We start from the raw sequence: 21105 nt of genomic DNA on the forward strand, positions 1-21105 counted from the left end.
TTTGTATGTGATTTGTCTCTTGTCTCTAATTGCTTGTAGAATTTTGTTCTTCTGTTGGGTTTCTGGAATCTTAACTATTATATGTCTATGTGTAGATTTTTTTTTGATCAAAGCTACTTGGAGTCTATATGCCTCACTTATCTGTATGTCAAGCTCTTTTCTGCTGCTTGGGAAGTTTTCTGCCATCACTTCTGTGAACAGCTTTTGTTATGTCATCTACACTCTCTCTTGTTTCTTCATTGACTCTGATCAGTCTTGTTTTTTCTTTGCATCCTGTAGCAGCTACTGGATGGGCTTTTTGTGGTCCCTTACTATTTTAAAGAAATGTTTCTTTTCCTGCTCACTAACTGCAATCTTATCTTCTGTATCTGCAATTCTGTCCTCACATTGGCTTATTCTGCTGCGTAAACTTTCAATGGAGCTTTTAATCTTCTGGAAATCTGTTTGCATCTGTTTTATGCATTCCATTTGTTTCTTATGTTAGGATTCCATTGTGTTCCTCAGCTCTATTTTTTTTAATCTGTGTCCTCTCTAGACTTATCATGTCTTGCACTAAAAGCACAATCTCTGCTGTTATCTGAGAAATTATACTCTTTCATTGTCAGTTCAGGGAGTCCAGGTGGTTGAGTATCAGATTGTTCCATCTTATTTCCCTTTGGGGTTGCTTTAGGTGATCGGGGAGTCTTGTTTTGAGCCCTGTTTGTCTTCTCATTTCAATGGGGAGGGGGTGTGTGCTGCTGGTACCTGAGTGGCTCTCCTCCTTGGCTCTGGGGACAGTGGTATAGCAGAAGGTTCACCTCCTCTGCACTGGGAGCAGCTCTGCTCCTCGGTGCTGGGGACAGTGGTATAGCATCCCGGAAGGTGAGATTTTAGGAATTTGAAGTCCTTGAATTGAACATTCCCAAAGTTGGTAAGTGCAGTTAAAACAGGAGCATTCTGAGGGTAGTGAGTCCACCCTACTGGAGCCAGCTGGTTTTCTTCATAGGTCTGCATGGAAGTGAGCACCTTTGTCGGGCCAGGGGCAGGCAGTGGTGAAGTGTTTGTCTATTCCCATGCACATGCATCTCATTCCCCACTCTGGTAAAAGGCCTATGTTCACTCAGCCCAAATGACTATGAAGCAGGCAGGCCCTCTTCCTGACATAGTGACAGGACAGAGCAGTCCTTTGGGTATAGCCTCAAACTCACCATCTTGCCTGATTTCTCTAAAGCCTCTGTGAGAAATACCAATAATGAAGGCATGCCTGCAGTGTAAGCCAGAGAGCCCGTTCATTCGGGTAGTCACAGATGTTGTCCCTGGATGAAAGAGATGGCCAGCAAAGTGCAGCTGGAGAATATTTTGTCTTACATCCCTCCCAGAATACAGACAATAATGATAGGCATTTATAATTTATTAAGGATTTAAAATGTACTTAATAATGTGACTTCCTCAATTTTCTCAACAACTCAAAGCAAGTGGAGTGTGTACATATGTGTCTTATTTTACAGGAGGAGACTGAGTCACAGAGTGGCTAAATAACTTGCCCAAGACAAGTGGCAGAGCTGAGATTTGAAATCAGGTTCTTAACCATTTGACATTATCCTCTCAGTTTTCACTGAAAAGCCACTATTAATCTTATTTTTCCTTATATATTTTACTTTTTCTTTTGGGGGGAAGGGCTTGGGAATTGAACCCAGGACCTTCACATTGAGCTGCATTCCCACCTTTTTAAAAATTTTTTATTTTGAAGCAGGGTCTCACTAAGTCACTAAGTTCCCCAGACTGGGCTCAAACTTGCAGTCCTTCTGCCTCAGCCTCCCAGAGTGCTGGGATTACAGATGTGTGCCACCATGCTGCGCTCAATTCACTTTAAAAGTAAACCATGTTATTGCATAGCATGTACTTTTATATATAAACAAGTTATTTTTGAAACAAAGAGAATAGGATATACATAAAAGAATAAGCATGAATACATGTTAATTTATAGACCAGCTGAACGAGTTAGAAATACAAGGATTTAGTTTTCACAGAACCATACAGATGAAAACTATCCAACAGAAATAATTTAAATAATATATATAAATTAAAAATTTCCAGAAGCTACATGAAAAAAGAGGCAAAATTAATTTTAGTAATATTTTATCTAACCCCTGAATACAAAATATTATTTTAACATGTAATCAATATTATAAAATTAGTAAATATGTCACACTATTTCTTTTCATGCTAGGTCTTGGTGCAGTATGAATTTTCTTCTGTTGCACATCTCATCACAGATGAGCTCAAAAGCTGTGTCAGACTAGATGAGACTACATCAAACAGGATACAGAGACAGACAAAGAAGTCAGAGAGCATGCAGTTTCAGCCCAACTCACTTGTTTTGCTTTTGGCAGTGAACCGAAGTGACACCATGGGAAGGTCACAACCACTACCTTGGATTTCAGATCAGAGTTCTTTCTACCATTCACACTTTCGGGGTGAATGGGATTTGCTTCCACAGAGGTGTGCCATCCCTTCTCTGGGACTCCCCACCAAGTACCATCTATCCTCTTCTGACGTGCACACTTGCTCCCAGGACTTCCTAGGCAGTGTCTAAAGGAGGCACTTCTCCCAGAGCTCTAGGAGAGGGTCCTCCCACATCTGCAGCCACCTGCTCCATTTGGAGTTCAGGACAGGGCTTTATCTGACCTTCTGGTGACTATGTGAGGGGATGCTCAAGCTCTGCTAGCCAAGCTCATCCTGGTTTTGTTATTTGGCTATCCTGGTTATTTAAATCAGAATACTCACTGAGTAGATATCTGAAAAGGCCTAGAACCAAATCATATTTCTTTGTTGGGTTTATTATTATCTTCATCTATTTTCTCTATTTGCCTCATGCTGGTCAGGTATCAGAGTCATTAGGTCTCCACAAGGAACAACAGAGCAAACCAGTCTGGGGTGGGAGTGGGGTGAGGATAAATTAAAACCAAGACCAAATGTAGCAAAAGTCTTGCTTCTTTAAAATCTAACAGCCGCAGGCTGTGACTGATGACCTCAACTGATTTTAGCAACCTAGTAAGAACTGGATGAGAAATCTACAAGAGAAGATTATCAACACAAGCCTGAGAATCTTTCCTCCCTTTTCTGAGCAGGCTGCACAGAGGGAGGAGTCTGTCCAGCTCTTCCCTATAATTGCAGTGTGACCCAGCAGCTGAGGATTCTGCCCACCTAGGGCAGGGGTTCTGTGAAACCAATTCAAATGCATTAAGCTCCTACTGGGTGGTAATTCTGTTCTTCCAGGAATATGTCTTAGAAGGTTCTGGGCCCATTATCAACCCATATAGGAGAATGAAGATCATCAGTAGATTCGATTAGTGTTACCCAATTACTCTGATAGCTCAACAGTTTTTTTTCCAAACAGAGAACGTCCATCTCCTTTTCTTCTTTCAATTGTATGAATCTCTTTCCATCCTGCCAAAATTCCACTATAATTACAAATAATTATAAAATTATAAGTCGAATTGAAAATTATTTCTAGCATCAGTGTATGTTGAATTATCTGATACTAATAGAGCAGGAGGGACCTAGAATTAATTTTTTACAAAGATATACCATGCTGGGAAGGCAAACTGGGAGCCTGACTGTGGTTCAAAAGCTGGTATCAGCTGTGCTAACAAGCATGCTGGTAACCACCCATCACCCAGCACCCACTTCGCTTGTAGTCTAGTGACCACTCAGCTACACCATCAAGATGTGCTGATTTTCACCCAGAGTTAGTCATATACTTTGCCCTGCCAGGTGCTATTTAAGCAGGACTTAAAGAAAAATCCTTCCCAGCCTTGGGCAGTTTCCCTCCCAACCCCAATCTTCCCCCTACAAAACTGTCTCCCCTTGTCCTGTTACGGTAAACTCACTTGCTGTGTTACTAGAAAAACCACCCCCTTTGAAAAACATGGGGAATTTCTCCTTGTTCAATGCTCAGCCATCTTAGAAAGAGTCCACTGAGATGGTGTATACCCCTTGAATAAATCCTCCTGACTCCCATTTGGTCTCTCCTGTCTCTTGGAATTCTGCAACACTGTATTCATGCCTCTCTAGGTGGAGCTTCAAAGTGGAGGCAGGGACCACCTCTGATGCCCAGAGACCAAAGGAATGAGCCACTTCAGTTTCTCTCCCACTGTGTTTCAGCACATCTGCTACTCCCCTTCCTTAAATGATTGTAGTAGTTCTCTGATACTTCATACTTTTAAGCTATAAAGCAGGGTGTTTTATACTGCTTCACAACCACATGAAGTAAATTGCTTTTGAGTTATATATGATGTCTGATTTACTTTAGGGTTCCTCAGATTGTTGTCTTCAATAAAAGGAAGGCTTCCCAAGCTTTCTCCTTTGTACAGCATAAAGGAATACCTGTCTAGCAAAAGTAATGGATTTGGGAATCCTCTCTCCTCCTTCTATACCCCAATACATTCTCCTGTAATACTAAGAGGGTACAATTTCTCATTAATGCATATGTCAGATAAGAGGGAGGAGAGAAAGAAAGGAGAGAGAGGAAGGGAGAGAGGAAGAAGGAAGAGGAGGAGGAAGGAGAGGATAGAGGAGAGAATAAGAAAAAAAGAAAGGAACGCAGGAAGAGGGAAAGAGGGAGTGGAGAAAAGAAAACAACAGGAACAACCTACAATGTGGATAAGTGATCCTCAAATGCTTTCATAGCCTTTTAGTATTTTGTCTGTTTCTTCCTCAGTGTATGTTTTTAATCTCCAAATTTTCTAAAGAAATCAAAGCATCATTAGAAGCATAAGTACTAAGGGTGACATGGTGTGCTGGAGAGACATGCTGACAGAAGTAAGGGCTCCAGCCTGGCCTTAACTGCTGGCTACAGAACTTTGAGCAAAAATACAGTACTATTATCTGAGGGTCACATGAAATGATAAATGTGAAATCACTTTGAAATCTGCAAATAATAGCAACAAATTGTTATTTTATTATTTTTAACACCTCCTCTGTGTCAAGTACCATTTCAAATCCTTATACTACCCTGTAAGGTAGGTATAGTCTCACCCTCATTTACATGAGAAGATAGCGGTAAGGAGGGCTTCATAGCTTGCCCAAGATTTAAAAGGTCTAAGTGGGAGACCCATGATTCAAATCCTGACAGCTGAATTTCAGTGTTTTATGTTTTAAAGTTACGTAATCTCAGAATAAAATTGGGAAAACTTGACAACATGCTGTTCTAAACTCCTCTATGGAAAAAGTCTTTACTGAAAAGTAAACACAGTTGACAATGCCTGCAAAGCGGTGCAATTAAACAGCCAAGTCTCGCCTGGTGTTCTAGTGTACACCTATAATCCCAGCACTTGGGAGGCTGAGGCAGGAGGATCATCACAATTTCAGGGCTAGCCTGGGATAAACAGTGAGTTCAAGGAAAGCCTGAACTCTAAACTACAGAGTGAGACCCTGTCTTAAAAAAACCACTAAAGTATAAAAAAAAGCCATCTGTTCATTAAGAGATGGTGGTCATTCTTACATGCATGTTGACAAGACACTTCTGAATGCCAACGTACTTAAGTGCAAAATTAATCTTTCAGATTTAATAAAAAGGGAAGGCATTAGCATTGTGGATAACCAGGCAAAAAATCTGAAATATGTATAAAGTGTCATATATATTGTAATTAGTTAAAACTTTGATTGAAATTGTTCATGAGCCCCTAATTCTGTAGTTGACAACTAAGGCCCAAGGCCAGGTGTAGACTGTAATTATGGTAAGACAAGTACTGTATAGGCTGATTGTACAACTTTTCTTTCATCTCAACTTTAGAAATATCACTTCAGCTTAGAAATATCAACCACTGATTTTTGTTAGCAATGAAAAGAAGGGGCCAGAAAGTTTAGGCATAGAAATAAATTTATGTTCTTAATCACCCACCCATACCTGCTACCTGCAGAAAACCTACTGGCTTCTTTTTCTTTCCATTTCTTTCCCTTGCTGGAATTCCTTTGCAAAGGTGCCCTATAATGACAGCATACAATCAGAAAGCAGAAGTCACTCTCCTCTTCTAGTCCTCCTTTTACAGAGACCTTGCTTTTGACATCACAAAGTACTTACCCCAGATCCACAAACTTCCTCTTAATTTTTCCTCCTTGTACCATCAAGCTGGATGCCCTTGGTGATTTGGGACATTTGGCATCATCTAGGATATAGATATATATGAGAAAGACCAACTATTATTTTGTATTATTTAGTTTTAAAAATTTTTATTAGTACATGTTTGCAGTCCATAAGGTTTACATTCATCATGCAGGGTTGGTACATGTCCGTGACACATCTTAATTCTTTTTACTTCCCCTTCCCCACCCTTCCATGTCTTGGTCCCCTTTTATTTAAGTCATGAATCTAAGGTCAGTGCATCCAAGGGGTTTGCCTAAATTCTTAAATGTAGAGGAAAATAATGGGTGCCCCTTTAAGAAGACATAGCTGTGTTGGGAAAGTTACTTATGCAGAGAGGTGCTGTGGAACAGAGGCCCAATACCACAGAGAGTGTTAGCTTTAAAAACATTGGAATGACTGAGATTCACAAGAATAAATATTATCAGGTCATCCTCTGCTTTAAAGCAGGGACCAAGACAACTTTCTTTATGTCCCTTCTCTGGCCCCAAGTCTTGACTTTGAATGCTTACGCTCTGTTCTCCAAACTTTTCCTACTTTTGGGTTTTTAATGCCTTCTGAAGGAATCCAGCCCACTTCAGCCTTAACTCCTGAGAGTCTGGGAGATTTAGGGAGAAAATGAGCTAGGTTTTCCCTTTTGGCCTGTCTCTTGCTAATACTACAACGCCTATGGCCAATCCTGGGACAAGGGAGGACAGAGGAAACGGGGGAAAACTTAAACGGGAGCTCAGCTATAAAACATTTATATTTTTACATGGTCCTTCTTAATAGCTGGGTTAGAGGACAACTTGGCTAGCCTCCCATGATGCAGAAGATGCCAAAATCTCCTCGGTGCTTGGAACTGCTTCTTTGAGTAATGCTGGCACTCTAAAGGTAGCAGCTGCTGGGGGATGGGGACATGCAAAAAAATGCCAAAACCAATCTGAAGAGAGATTTTATAAATAGACTTCAATGTCATATAAGAGAACCAGATCCCACTGGTGGCACTTATTCTGCCTTTGATGAGGTAGATAATTCCTAAGTCTCTGACTGAAACTGTTCAGCAAAGCAGGGTGTTGGTGTCATGTTTCAACACATCCAATTACCCAAAATGATTAACAGGTGGTATTTTAAACTTGAGGGGTTTTGTGTTTGAAACAATTCCTTTCTAATTGTTGATATTTATCTGTCTTTATCTTTTTAAACTTCTAGGAACTCTGGCACGGAATACAGAAAGAATAGTCCCCCTAAGATAATATTCATTTAACACTGCATGCTAATTTTGCTTAAGATTGTTTATTTGAGGAGAAATTTCTCAACAGACCAACACATATCCTTTAAAAAAAAAGTGCGTACCTAGTTCTTATTTGGGAGCCTGGCTTTAAATCTCTGAAGCTATGCAGGTCACTGATAAATACTCCAAGGACTTTTAGCAATGAGCTTTTCATATTTTTAATGATACTCAGATTATAATGATCAATTTCTTGAAATGTATGAATAATGAAATTCAAGAGTCAGAAATATATCTGTGTCAAAATCCACTTTTAACCTCAAATATTTATTATGGATATTTGTATCATTACTCTTTGAGTAACCAAATTGAATAGCCATAGATGTGACACATACACATAAAAAAATTCATAGACAAGGCACAAATGCTTCTATGGTGATTTTGCTAATGGACATTTTTCTTTTAAACAAAGACAGGATTTCTATTTTCTTACAGAAACTGAAGAGAAGAAAATGATGAATTCTTCCAGATCAATCTTAAGGCAAACTCTTAATGGCCAGGACTGTTCAAAGTTAAAAGTAGACTCCCTAATTATTTTCAGAATGAGCAGGAGCTGGGAGCTGTTACAATGAGTGCAGCGAAGACCAGCTGAGACAGCACACATGGAGATGCTCTGTAACCTATTGGTAGTGTAGTATGTGGACAGCTGGGGACCAAGAGCCGTTCTGCCCATCACAGAGCCTGCTGCTGGACAGCGTCACATCAGTGTCTCACACATTTTTCAAAGTGTGTTCCGAGGAGCACTGAAATGAATGTTTCCATAGAGCCAAAGAAGTAAAATTAAGGAATACACATAATATTCTTTCCCATTTTAAACCAATAAAATAAATCTTTAATGCACATTAGAACTTCTAGTCTTTTTTTTTTTTTGGTGCTGGGGATCAAACTCAGATCCTTCCGCTTGCACGGCAGGGGGAGAAACCACTGAGCCAAATCCCCGGCCCAGAACTTCTAGTCTTCATAAACACCAATGTTGGATTAGTATGATTTCAGGAAAAAAGAAAGAAATATCACATTTTGTTGATTTAGCTTTAGCTTTATAAAAGTTTTCCATAATGCTTTTTCCCCCTTCCTTTTGAGGTGCTGGGGAATCAAACCATTAGGCTTTCAAAAAGGCTCTTCAATTGAGTGTGTCAGCTTTAGGCTTTGGCAACTTGGCTTTTATTTTTGAAGGTAATAAGTGACCTCCTGATAGTCAAACCTAAGATTTTTTCTTGGCCTGCATTCTCCTTAGTCTCACTGAATCAAAACATGTTACTGCCCTTTTAGATGGGGACTTCCAAACTCAAGCTCTTTCCTGGCTCCTCTCCCGAGCTGGTGACTTCCTCTGCTTATAAAATGAATTACTAGTGTTTTCCCCATGTTTCCAGTTTGCTGTTTTCTGTCAATAACAAACTGCGTGCTGTGAGGCTCAAAGCCCTGTGCTTGATTTTGTCTCCCTTTCTCCTAATGCTCCAAGAGTTCTTGTATTACTCTCTCCCATTGCTCATGGCTCCTCTTTACAGCTTATCACCCCGCAGGATCCCTGCTCAGCTTCCCCATACCTACAGTCTAGTCTTTTTTATTCCTCTGTTCAAAAGAATCTTGTGGCTTCCTACGCAGTACTAAGTAAAGTGGTACGTATTTCATTCTAGAGCTGTAGGCGGGACCTACTTGTTTACTTTGATGTGCAACCTCTCTACTCTGCAGTAAGGATCTGCTTCAGTCAGCTGTGATTCAGTTAGGCTGACCTGAGTGCATATACTTATTTTTGGAAGTGAAGTTAGAGGGCTTGCAACAAGTATATTACTATAAAACTGCTACTGTAATCCAGATTTTAGGTTAATAAAAGTTTTTGAAGTCATTAATTCTTTTGAAAGTAGGCCAATATCATAGTCAAGCTATTCACTAACCTGACAAGCACTTTTGATAAATTAACAGGCCTGCCATACATTATCTTGCTTCCACTGGCATTCTGTACTCCCTAAGTGCCTCACTGTAGCAGGTGACAAGCTTAGGGAAGAAAGCCAACGAGAAAATATCAGGAACAACACTCTGAGGCTGACCATGAGTTAGGGAACAATGTGAGCCCCACAGCCAATGGTATTTTTATGTTTACAAGGTATGAGGGGAAAGATTATAATTCCTGATCTGGTAGAGAAAAATTAGTATGGAGTTTTAAAAAAATGTAGAGATGCATTCGTACCTGCAATGTATGAATGTGTTGTCCTACATTACTGCTAGCACTAGAAGATAGAATTCTTCAAATTTCAGTCTGAAGATTTTGACAATCTGCCAAAATTGGCAATTGGCTAATTTAAATGTCACATCTTTCATTATTAGTAAGATTGATCATCTTTATATAGCTTTTAAATAACGTGAATTTTCTCTTTAAGGAATGGACAGTTTATTTCCTTAGCCTATTTTTCATTTTTTAAAAAAGAATAAATTGTTTGGAGCTACTTACATATTAAAGTCTAGCTATTAATCTTGTGCAAAGTCCTTTTTATGTTTATTGACTACTGAAATTGAGAGTATTTTTAAAATAGGTATAAAGAATAAACAAAAAACAATAAAATAAATGCTCATTTCCAACCCTACCCTGCACTAGGGTTTACAAGAACCAGGCCTTCAGTAACCCTCCCCGCCTCCCAGGTGCCCCTCTCCAGGTAACTCACTTTGTCACTCCCACTTGTGACCTCAAACTTTCATCTGTGTCTCTAACCTATCAGTTTTTACTTCATAGAAATAGGATTATATGCATTCTTTTGTAATTCATTTTATCCTGTTAATGTTTTGTCCCATTATATATATAAATAAGATAATATTTCAATGTATTTTATTACTTTCTTCATGTTTCCTGGTGCACATCCACTGTATGAATCTACTATAATGTATTTATTCATTCTTCTGATTTTACTATTATATAAGGTTGCTGTGAGTATTCTTCTACATTATTTTTACTAGACATGTGCAGGTTTCTCTTGGATACATACATCTATACAGACTTACTGTCATTTAAATTTGTTTAGATTACACTATCACAGAAGGATGTCCATAAATATTATGTGTAAAACAAAGCGACAGAGGAATATGATTAGAATTCCATTTTTGTAATTAAAAAAAACAAGGAACAAGTGTACAAAAACAAAACACATATACACCAGAAAGTATTGAGGGTGCATGTGTAGATTTAGTTCAGATGGAAAAGGCGATATAACCAAATGTAGTTGGTTACTTTAAAAGGAACACATCAGGTATAAAAGGAAGAGAATGAACCTATGCTTTGTAATTCTTTGTATTAACTTGATGAAAGCAGAATTTATTGCTTCTGGAAACTTAAAAATACAATTCAAAAGACAAAAATCTATCAACACTGCTATAAAATTCTGGTATAATTCTAGGAGCCTATGTTAAAATTGAATTGACTAACTTTCCTGCATTACTTTATTATAGCTGTTCTATTACACTCTAAATAATCATTGTGAAAATTCACTCTAAATAAAAATCACTTAATTGATAATGACCTTCATAATTTTGAGCTTCATATTATTTTTTCCAGATGGCAATGTTCTTGTTTATCGAAACTCTGAGCTGCTATTCTATAAAATCTTTAGAAGGTCATCAAAATAATTTCCTTCAATAGTAAATATGTGGAATGCTAAAGAGATAAAAGCAGCAGACTGACAGGAAAACAAAGCAAACTACATGGGAGTAAGACTTTTGCTCATCTTATAAGGAAAAAGGAAAGCAATGGACTTATGATGAGAAAAAGCTATTTTTTAAATTGTACAAATTGAGCTGTTAGTAAAGTTAAACAGTGGAAAAGTAGAACAACAAAAAATTAGCAATACCTTGTTCTTGTAGTGTTTTCTCGGTGACGGCCAGATGGATGCAAGGAGAGTCTTCTGCATCATGGTCACAGTTTGAAGGTGAGGGAAGTGAAGTGCCTCCCCAGACAGAGGAGAAAAGCTCCCCCTCTGGGTGCGGCGGTCCTTGACACTCAGCTATGTGGTCAGTTGAGAAGGATGTGTGGCTAGCCGCTGGGGTGAGGGGTAGAACACCAGAATCTGATTCTGGAGAAGTTCTCAGACCCTTGGGTGGGAATGATTTGGTAACATGCATGTGGTTACAGAGACTGTCTGAAGGCTGTTGGTATAAGAGATTATCAAGGAGGTTATGCCAGTTCTATGCAATACTTGGTCTGAAATAAAAACGACCTTTTTAAAAGTGAATCCCCGTGAAAGAGAATTTTTTGTTTGTTGCTTTACCAACCAGAATGCATAGTTCATAACAATTTCCTATATTAACATTATAGATAACACAGATAACCAAGACATACAGCAACAATTACTTGTACATTCATTATTTTCCATTAGATAAAAACCAATAGCTGAATATCAAAAGCACCATGGTAAAATATGACAATATGGAAAATGCTCTTGGCTCGTGTGCTGAATGAGTAGAAAAAAGAATTTGAATTATAACAATATATCAAGTGGCATAAGAATTCAGGAGACAAAGACATGAATTACTCTAGTTGTTTCCAACTAGGGCATAGACTCTGGTTGTAAAATAAGCATTATTTTCAATAAGCTATAGGAAAAATAATGCAGCCCAAAACAAGTCTGAACATGGTCAAGGGTTCTCACCTTTCGCTCTAGACTGTCCTCTCCATCTGTGGAACTGACACTATCATAGAGTCTTGTCCTAGTGGGCCTCTGGCGCCTGTTCTTCACTGAGAGCTGGGCACGAGTTTTCAATGCTTTTGAATCTAGGCGCTCTGTCTCTGGAATGGCCTCATTCAAGTCTAAGATAGGAACATAAACATTAATAATCAAAATAATCAATGAGAGACACTTTGGAGAGGACTGATAAAAGGACCAAGAACATAGGTAACAAATCTCAAGGTTACCACTAACACCAGGAAACAGATCACAACCATTATACTCTGATATACTTCAGGTAACAAAGAAATCAGTGGAATTTAGAGCAATGTACAAGGTCTAATGGAAGAAACTAACATTAAAGGTGACCAATGCAACAACAAAAATCTAACATCCAAAGAGCATAAAATCTTTCTATGAAATAATTATGAAAAGTATTGATAAAGCAGTGGTACACAATAGGGTAAAACTTTGGCCCCCTCCGTGTTTTATTTTCCCATAAAATGTTCTGTTCCAGAAATATAACCATTTGTTTCTGCCCAATGTATCAAAATGTTCTGTTAACTCAGGCCTCGTGCTTCTGTGAGCATGCTTACCCAGGATGTGGGCCCACCCCTCTATCCCATAGATATCTGTATAAATAAAGTTGCTTCCGTAAGTGCTTTATACTTAGCATTTAGAATTCAGAGTGGGTAAAGTCCTCTGAGCCAGCCAGCTAATAAAGATTTTTCTCTCTCCATCTCTTCCAGTAACTTTTGGATTCTCGAGTCTTCAAATTCCTGAGTTGTGGCACTTGAGCTGTAACACTTGGCTATAACAGTGTAGTGAGTTTCACTTTGCTACAACAGTATGATTTGCTTATATGTATGTATATTGGGATGTGTGATGACCACAGCTATGAGGGAAGATGTACCAACGTGGGGAGATCTTGGACCATTTGAAAGAGGATGGATGAAAAAAGCTTAACTAGAAATACACCTATGTATTTGTTGGAGAAAAGTATGCTCTGCTTGCATTTTTTCCCCATATAATCACACCTTAGAAACAAAGCAGTTTAAGGGCTGAGAATGTGGATCAGTGGTGTAGTGCTTGCCCAACATGCACAAGGTCTTCTGTGCAAACCTCTGCACTGAAAAAAAAAATTTTGGTTATCTTTTCACAGTGGCAGTCATTAAATGAAGCCATGTTTAAAAAATTAATAATTAAGTATCTGAGTTTAAGTTATTAAAAATAAGCAAATGATGAAGTTTCAGAAAATTAGTATGTACTGATATTAATTGAACAAAACAATTTCTTACACCATCATTAGTTCAGGCAATTTCTCTTTGTAGCATTATTCTAAATATGTGTATATGTATTCTAAATATGTTATAAAACAAAACATGAAAGCATCTCAAGTTATGTCTCTTTTATTTATGGAACCAAGCATTTGTCCAAAGGTGCTAAGAAATAAAATTAAATATATATTTTGCCCAGGAGATATAGCCACTGAATGACAATATTTACAGAAAGTTTTGACTTTTCATTTCTATATTTTAATGAATAATGAATATTCAGAAAAGTCAGACCACTCAAGTAAATATAAAAAACAACTAGATATTTTCTAGTCTCTTTAGTTTTTATATGCCAATGGAGGAAAAATAATCTCCTTGATCACTTTAATTTCCTAATAGAATCTATATTTGCAGCTGCCCATTAAGAGTTCATTAGTTGTGATAATTGGGAGAAAGTCAACCCTATAAGCTCTGTTTACATATACAATGTGAAATGCCACATAGATGAAAGGAATAACATGATTAGAAATGCTGCAGTACATGCACATTTTGCATCTTTTCTGTCTCGTGTCTGGACATGCTCTACAACACAAAGCACTGCTATGTACTCCACCTCATTTGTCCTTCATCACAAACCCTGAGAAACACAGCAAGTATGTTTTTATTCCTCTCCCAAAGCTCAGAAATCTCAAGCTACTTGCCCTCATTTATACAGATAGCTGATGAACTGTTACAGTTATTCTAGTGTTTTGAGTCCCAGGCTACCATTGCGCACTCCAACTCGGCTAGTGTTGAAAAAGTTACTATTATAAGATTTTAATGCCATTACAATTCAGTGTTTTAGGTTATAAAATTATACATTTTTTGACTAGTCTAAAAATTCAGATCTCCAGCGGGTTGCATATGAATATTATCATTAATCCCTTGTATATTTATTGGAGAACATGAAAAAAGGATGACATTTTAAAAACTATAGAACAAATTGCTTTTCAGATGATTTCATGTCTGGTTGGCTTAATAACAACCTTGGTTACTCAGTTCCAAAAAGACCCACAGAAGATGCTCTTCCTAATTTTGTCAGTGTGGTTCCTTTTTCAGTAAAATCCTGGCCCTTGAGGACCCAGCAAAGCAGCCCATATCCAGGACTGCAACAGCTACTCCATTACTGAGAACTGAATAAATAAAGGGGAGAAATGAGAATGACTTTATTAGTAGGGCTTAAGGGTACAGAGAGTTTGCTCTGACTCCTGGTTCCATTACTATTAGTCATTTGCCTAATGTTGCTGTCAGACAATCCCAAATGGCAATATGATACATGTGCTCTAACATCAGCTGACTGGTCGCAAACTGCTTGAGTGCACACCTGAAATTATGTCTATTAAAGATGTAGTTAGATGGGTTCTGAAAAGTAGTGCTTCAAACCATTACCCAAGTGGCCAACAACACGTTACATGCAATTAACAATTTTTGAGGGTCTCAAAGCAAATATAAGAGCCTTTATAGCAGTGATTATGGACTACAAACCAGTAATTTATATTCCATCCTGGAAAAAAAATCTGTTTTTAAAAAGAACCAAAAGGAATGGTGCTGAGAAATTTTCACTTCAATAGCACTTATGCTCAGAAGAAGCTGGAAGGAATGCTGTTCTTAAGAAGCACCTATCAAAGACACGGCAAGGGGGTCCAACATAGTTGATTGTATAGGAGGGGAAGACTCACCGAAAACACAGGCACTCTGAAAACAGGGAGAGGTACTCACACCCTGAGCCCAAAAACTAATCTGAAGGACAGTACCAAGCCAAGATCAAGCCAAGTATCTGGATTGTTGAAAAGGGGAAATGGGGTCTCCAGGGAAGCAGCCATCCTGAGAGTATCCTAAATAGCCTGAGGGACCAAACTAGTGCTCAGAGGGTAGATTTCTGGGACAGGCTCTGTGCACATGGACAGCACCTCAAACACTGGAGAATGCTGCACCCTCTTTGTCACCCAAAGCAGGTGAGGCAAGTGTCTGACCAACTCTAGATAAAGAGAGAATAAATACGGCAACGTCACAGGGACCCCACCCATCACATCCCTGGAGACAGAGGGACGGGAGTGTGACTGTCAGCTGGTCTGGGGTGAGCTCTTCTTTGTCATTTCCACAAAGACTGGAAAGATCAGAGTTAGCAGGAAATCCTGAACAGTAACCACTGTCGTGTGGGGTAGGGGGAGGGATGGGTAAGCCTTAAACCAAGCTTGGGAACCCCATTAGATTCTGCTGGCTGGAAACGGGGACTTTTGAGACAGGGTCAGTTTGGGATTTGAGCACAAAGGAAAAGATGGGACAGGCTGGGGCAGAGATATGGTTATACACTAGGTAGAAAAGATCTGAAGCAAGAACAGGGAACTTTGCCCAACATGCCAAGCAGGAGTCACAGGACACTGGCAGGAGGTAAAGGACATCTTGGTGCCAGAAAAATTATTTCATATCCTCCTCTCAAATTAATTGAGGTGGTTGATTGATTGCAGGACAGAAACAAAAGACTGGATGCCTAAAGCACAGCCTGAATTAAGGAGACCAGCTCAAAGAAACTTACAGCCCTCACCACAGGCTGGGAAACAGCCCACCAACAGAAGGGAAATTGTTGACTCTGCCTGCAAACAGACTGCGACTAAAGCAGGAAGGGAACTATGGGCACTGGGGCTCTATGGCATAGTCATGTGGGAATCTCATGTACCTTTGCTTGTTGGAGTCTCTGAGCTGGGTTTCTGCTGAATTTTTTTCCCAGCCCTTTTTGTTACAGTTCTGTCTTTCTCATATTTTGCTTTGAGATACAATTGTTATTTGCTTTCTTTCTCCCTCTTTCTTCACCCTATTTTTTCTTCAATTCTAGTTTCTGTATCAATGCTATTATTTTTAACTTGTTTCTCCCACTTTTTAAATCCTTTCTCAATTTTTCCCCTATATTTTGCTCTGCCTCAGTCATTCCTATCTTCTCTCACATTACCTTCTGTCCTTCTATTCTATTCTTTTTGTTCTCTTACCTACCCTGTCTTCCTGTGCCTCACCTCCACCACATCAACAGGTTCTGACAACCTCACAGCTTTCCTCAAACCCAAATTATGCTTCACCCTCCCACGCCCCACCTCACCCCACAAATATCTTCTTATAACTTTAAAAGTCCTGGAAAACTCTGACTTGCTATCTAATTTTTCTTACCTTATTATTTCTCCTATCTACCTTTCCTCCTCCTGACTTATATCCCTCTTTCATCCACCCCCTCCAACTCTTTCCTTTCCTCTTCCTTCCACATCACAAACTGCTAATAAAATAGAGTACAGGCTGTAAAAGGTACTGATAAAGGCAGAGAATAGAAATGCAAGGTTTAACATATGTAAGTGATGTATGGATTGATCTGTTGGTGCTGTGATAAGCAGAGACAATTCTCTCCTCACAAAACAGTCACAGGGTCCAAAATATTTAAATTGAATAGCTGAAGGGTGACCATTTTCTCTGGAAAAATAAGTCCAGCAACACATCCCTGGAAGGCAGAATCTAACTGAAAAGATCTTCATAGCAACTATAATCTCTCCTCACTCAACATGACCTCAACCCCAGCACAAAACACACACACACACACACACACACACACACACACACACACACAGAGGAACATGGGAAAAAGGCAGCAAAAGGCCACCAAGGTCTCCTAAATATCACAAGGCCAATCTGGGGGGCACAAATGGAAAGGAACACCAACAGCAGGTAGTGGAGTTTTACAAATTGATTAAAGAGGTAAAGAAACTTGGCAAGTTCAGAGAACACACATGATCCCAAAGTTCATGGAACTACACACAAACTGACGAATGTAGATATGGGAGAAACAAATAGAAAACTAGAAGAGGAGACTAAACCAGTTCACAACACAAACGACAAACTTACCAAAGATACAGACTCCACAAAAATGTATCAGAAAGAAACACTGGAAATAAAAAAAACTGTATGGAATTCATAAATTTCATAAATGACTAATGTAAAGACAGGATTTCAGCAAGTGAGATAAATCACTACTAATTACTTAGAGAAGCCATAAAAATGGTAAGAGAATAAGAATCATCCAACAGCTAATAGATGATGCTAAGAAGACCAACCTAAGGCTAGCTGGAGTTAGAAGACAGCACACATACAATAAAAACTCTGTTTATAGAAATCAAAATAGAAAACTTTCCAAGTGTGAGGAAAGATTTCAATACATGGATAAGCTAAGCTCACAGAACACCAACTAATATCACACATCTTAGACAAAAATCCCCTCAAGATGTCGCCCTCAACCTTAAAATCTGCCAGAGATAAGTAAAACAAAAGTCACGTATAAAGGTAAATCCATAAAAAAGCAGACTTCTCAACACAAACTCTGAAGGCCAGAAGAGCCTGGAGTGAAGTATTTCAAGCCCTAAAAGCAAATAACTTTCAACCTAGATTAATGTACGCTGCAAGATTTTCTTTCAAAATTAAAGGAGAAAAAAATGACAGTCCATGAAAAAGAACAACTTAAATACTCAAAAATATCCTATACAGTGACAATCAGCAAAGAAGTGAACCACATCTTTGAACAAGCAGGCTTAGTAGATATCTACAGGGTGTTCCACACCTCTAGGACAGAATACACATTCTTTTTAGCAGCACACAGAATTGTCTCCAAAACAGACCACATACTAGTCCAGAAAGCTGGCTTAAATAAAAGGAATTGGCATTGTGCACTGAAACTAAAAATCAATCAAAAGAAACCACAGAAAATTTATAAACACCTAGAAACTTAACACATCCCTAAACACCAAATGGGTCACAGAAGAAATCAAGGAAGAAATTAAAGAATTTCTGGAATCAAATGACAATGCCAATACAAAACATGAGAACCTATAGGACACAAAGAAAGCAGGGCTAAGAAGGAAGCATATTGCAGTCTATGCTCATATTAGGAAAACAGAGTAAGTATAAATAAATAACCTAATGGTGAACCTTAAGAAACTTGAAAAACAATAAGAATCCAAACCTAAACCTGTTGAAAGGAGGGAAATCGTAAAGATCAGAGAGAAAATTAATGAAATTGAGACTAAATAAACAATGCAAAGAATCAATGAATCAAAGAACCGGTTAGGAGAATAAACAAAGCAGATAAACTATTAGCCAAACTTACCAAGAGAGAGAAAAGATTCACATCAATGCAACTAGAAATGAAAAAAGTGAAATCACAATGGACACTACAGAAATCCAGAAGATAGTAACTGGTATGCAAAATTTACTCCAACAATCTGGAAAATCTTGAAGAAATGACAAGATTCTTAGAATCACATGAATTAACAAAATTGAAACAAGAAGACATAAAACTTCTGAACAATCCAGTAACAAGCAATAAAACTGAGGCACTAATAATAATAAAAAAAAATCAAGTAAGAAAAGCCCAGGGGCTGATGGATTCACTGCTGAATTCTTCAAGACCTTTGAGGAGGTTATAGTATCAATAGTCCTCAAACGTTTCAATGAAATTGAGAGGAAAGAAGTCCTTCCAAACTCATTTCTAGAAGCTAGCATCACTCTCATCTGCAAACCAGATGAACACCCAACTGAAAAAGAAAACTACAGGCCAATCTCCTACATGAACATAGATGTAAATATTCTCAGTAAGATATTGGCAAATAGAATGCAGCAAATCATTAAAAGGATCATACACTGTGACCAAGTAGGTTTTATACCAGGGTGGGATATGGTTCAACATATGGAAATCAGTAAATGCAATACACCACATAAACAAAAGCACAGACAAAAACCACATGATCATAAAAAACAGATGCCAAAAAAAGAGAGATTTGGACAAAATCCAACACCCATTCATGATAAAAACACTGAAAAAAGTAGGTATAGAAGGACCATACCTTAATCTGATAAAAGCCATTTGTGACAAATAGCCAACATCAATTACATAGGCAAAACCTGAAAGCTCTAAAATCAGAAACAAGACAAGAATGCCCACTATTACCACTCCCATTCAGCATATGGTCGTATGTGAAACATTAGCCAGAGCAATCACCCAAGAGAAAGAAATAAAAGGGATAAGCATAGGAAAAGAAGAAGTTTCTCTCATATGAGAAATCTAAAGCATAAATAAAGAACAAAATAAAAGACTGATAAAAGAAAACAGGGAAACAGATCTTTTGAAAATGAGGAGGGGACCAAGAGACCACGGGTAGGGGTGCAGCGGGAGTGGAAGGGGGTATAAAAAGATTTAGGCTGCTCCATGTACATGCAGTACCCACTACCCGCAGTGGATGCAATCACTCTATGTCACAAACATCAACCGAGAATATAATAATAATGAAAAAGGGGGAAGGGGATCTAGAGACAAAGAGAGGGAAGAGGGTGGGAAGGGGAACGGGAGTGGGAATAAAAAGAATCAAGATAGGTTAGGTGCATGTACCTAATCCCTAAGATGAATATAAGCATCAGGTACCGCACACATGTACTTATGAAAACATAAAAAAGCAAAGAAACCACAAGTAACATCTTTAGGAGTATTAGAAGAGATGTGTGCAAACAGGAGGGAAATGCATACAAGACTTATGCAGCTGGATAACTACAAGTGTGATCTACTTGACCACTACATACCATCTTCTTCCATTACGTAATATAAGACTCATTATATAGTGCAAAAGAACATAGGTATTCTGGACCAACTTTATTCCTCATAAAAGGAACTGAGTCTCAAAGAAGGCCATTCACTGTGTACTACCTTGTGGCCTGTAGTAGTTAACCTGTGGGAGACAGTGGATAAAGCTCAGGCCTAGAAGCCCATGCCGCTAGAAAGTCACACTCCCATCTAGAGTAAAAACAAGCAATCTTGTGCCTTCCTTGAATCCTCTTGTTGATTTTATTTAATTTTCTAAACAAAAACACATATCAAGAGGTAATTTTGCAAACTCATAGAAGTATACAGCATCAACACTGAGGGATTTTATTTGGCTTTGTATATATGCAGGGAATAACTGTCTCTCTCATACACACAAAAGCTGTCAGTCTTAGGGATGGGAGCATAACAGGAGAAACCCAGCTGCTAGCTTAATGCTTCTATGTTATGTGCTTCCAGATGTAAAGGCTTCGGTGGTCTTGTTCCCTTGCTGTCATTCATCCCCACAGAGATCTTAATAATATAACTGTGCTTCTCAAAAACCAAGACCTCAGTTCTTTCTCTCCCTCTTCCCTCCAGTATACCTTGTTCTGTTTTCCTTAAGGGTCAGAGAGAAGTATCCTTCCTGTCCTCTGCTTGCTTATTCTTTCTTTCAAACCCCAAGTCTGTGAAATAGTCTCCCTCTGATTCAAATGTAGCTAGGAATACAAAGAGGAGCAGACACAAATGGTTCAATAATACAGATATATTCAGAGAAGATGTGCTAGAGCTAATGACAGAGCAGTCTTGAGTGGGTGGGACTAACTTCACCTACATTTTAAGACTAGTTTCAATACTGCTTAAAAGTGGAGCCTTTGAAATAATTTAATGGATTCGATTACGATCTTAGCAGCTGTTAGGAAAAAATGCTCTATGAAATTATGATGTTATATATCATATTACAGAGACCAGTTCCCTATAGCAATGCTGAGAGTCATTCAGGTTTTTTATCACTGGATTGACGCTATTTTTGACATAAACGGAAGGCTGCCTGAGGATCAGATACAGGAGGCAAGGGAAGGAGGGGAATGGAGCCTCATAACAATGCCCCCCCATTCTTATGTGTCTTATTCTCAAAAACAGCCACACCT

General features: G+C 38.6%; 1 protein-coding gene across 36 annotated transcripts in view; it reads right to left on the minus strand.

The window, feature by feature from the left end:
• The window catches only part of Ppp1r9a (protein phosphatase 1 regulatory subunit 9A), a 358246-nt gene that overhangs the window by 19864 nt on the left and 317277 nt on the right, over positions 1-21105 (minus strand). For 25 of the 36 annotated variants that reach the window (XM_087204705.1, XM_087204702.1, XM_021242871.2 and 22 more), the window contains 4 exons: positions 12026-12183; positions 11228-11522; positions 6065-6149; positions 5891-5968 (listed from right to left, as the gene is read on the minus strand). In XM_087204705.1, the coding sequence (XP_087060831.1) occupies positions 5891-5968; positions 6065-6149; positions 11228-11522; positions 12026-12183 (616 nt within the window). The remainder of the gene's footprint in view (positions 1-5890; positions 5969-6064; positions 6150-11227; positions 11523-12025; positions 12184-21105) is intronic. The other 11 variants (XM_087204708.1, XM_004862710.4, XM_087204707.1 and 8 more) reach the window with 2 other exon arrangements.

The sequence above is a fragment of the Heterocephalus glaber genome, unplaced genomic scaffold (genome assembly GCF_053883595.1).
Source record: "Heterocephalus glaber isolate CG9 unplaced genomic scaffold, H.glaber_assembly_v1.0 deba00000546, whole genome shotgun sequence".
NCBI lineage: Eukaryota > Metazoa > Chordata > Mammalia > Rodentia > Bathyergidae > Heterocephalus > Heterocephalus glaber.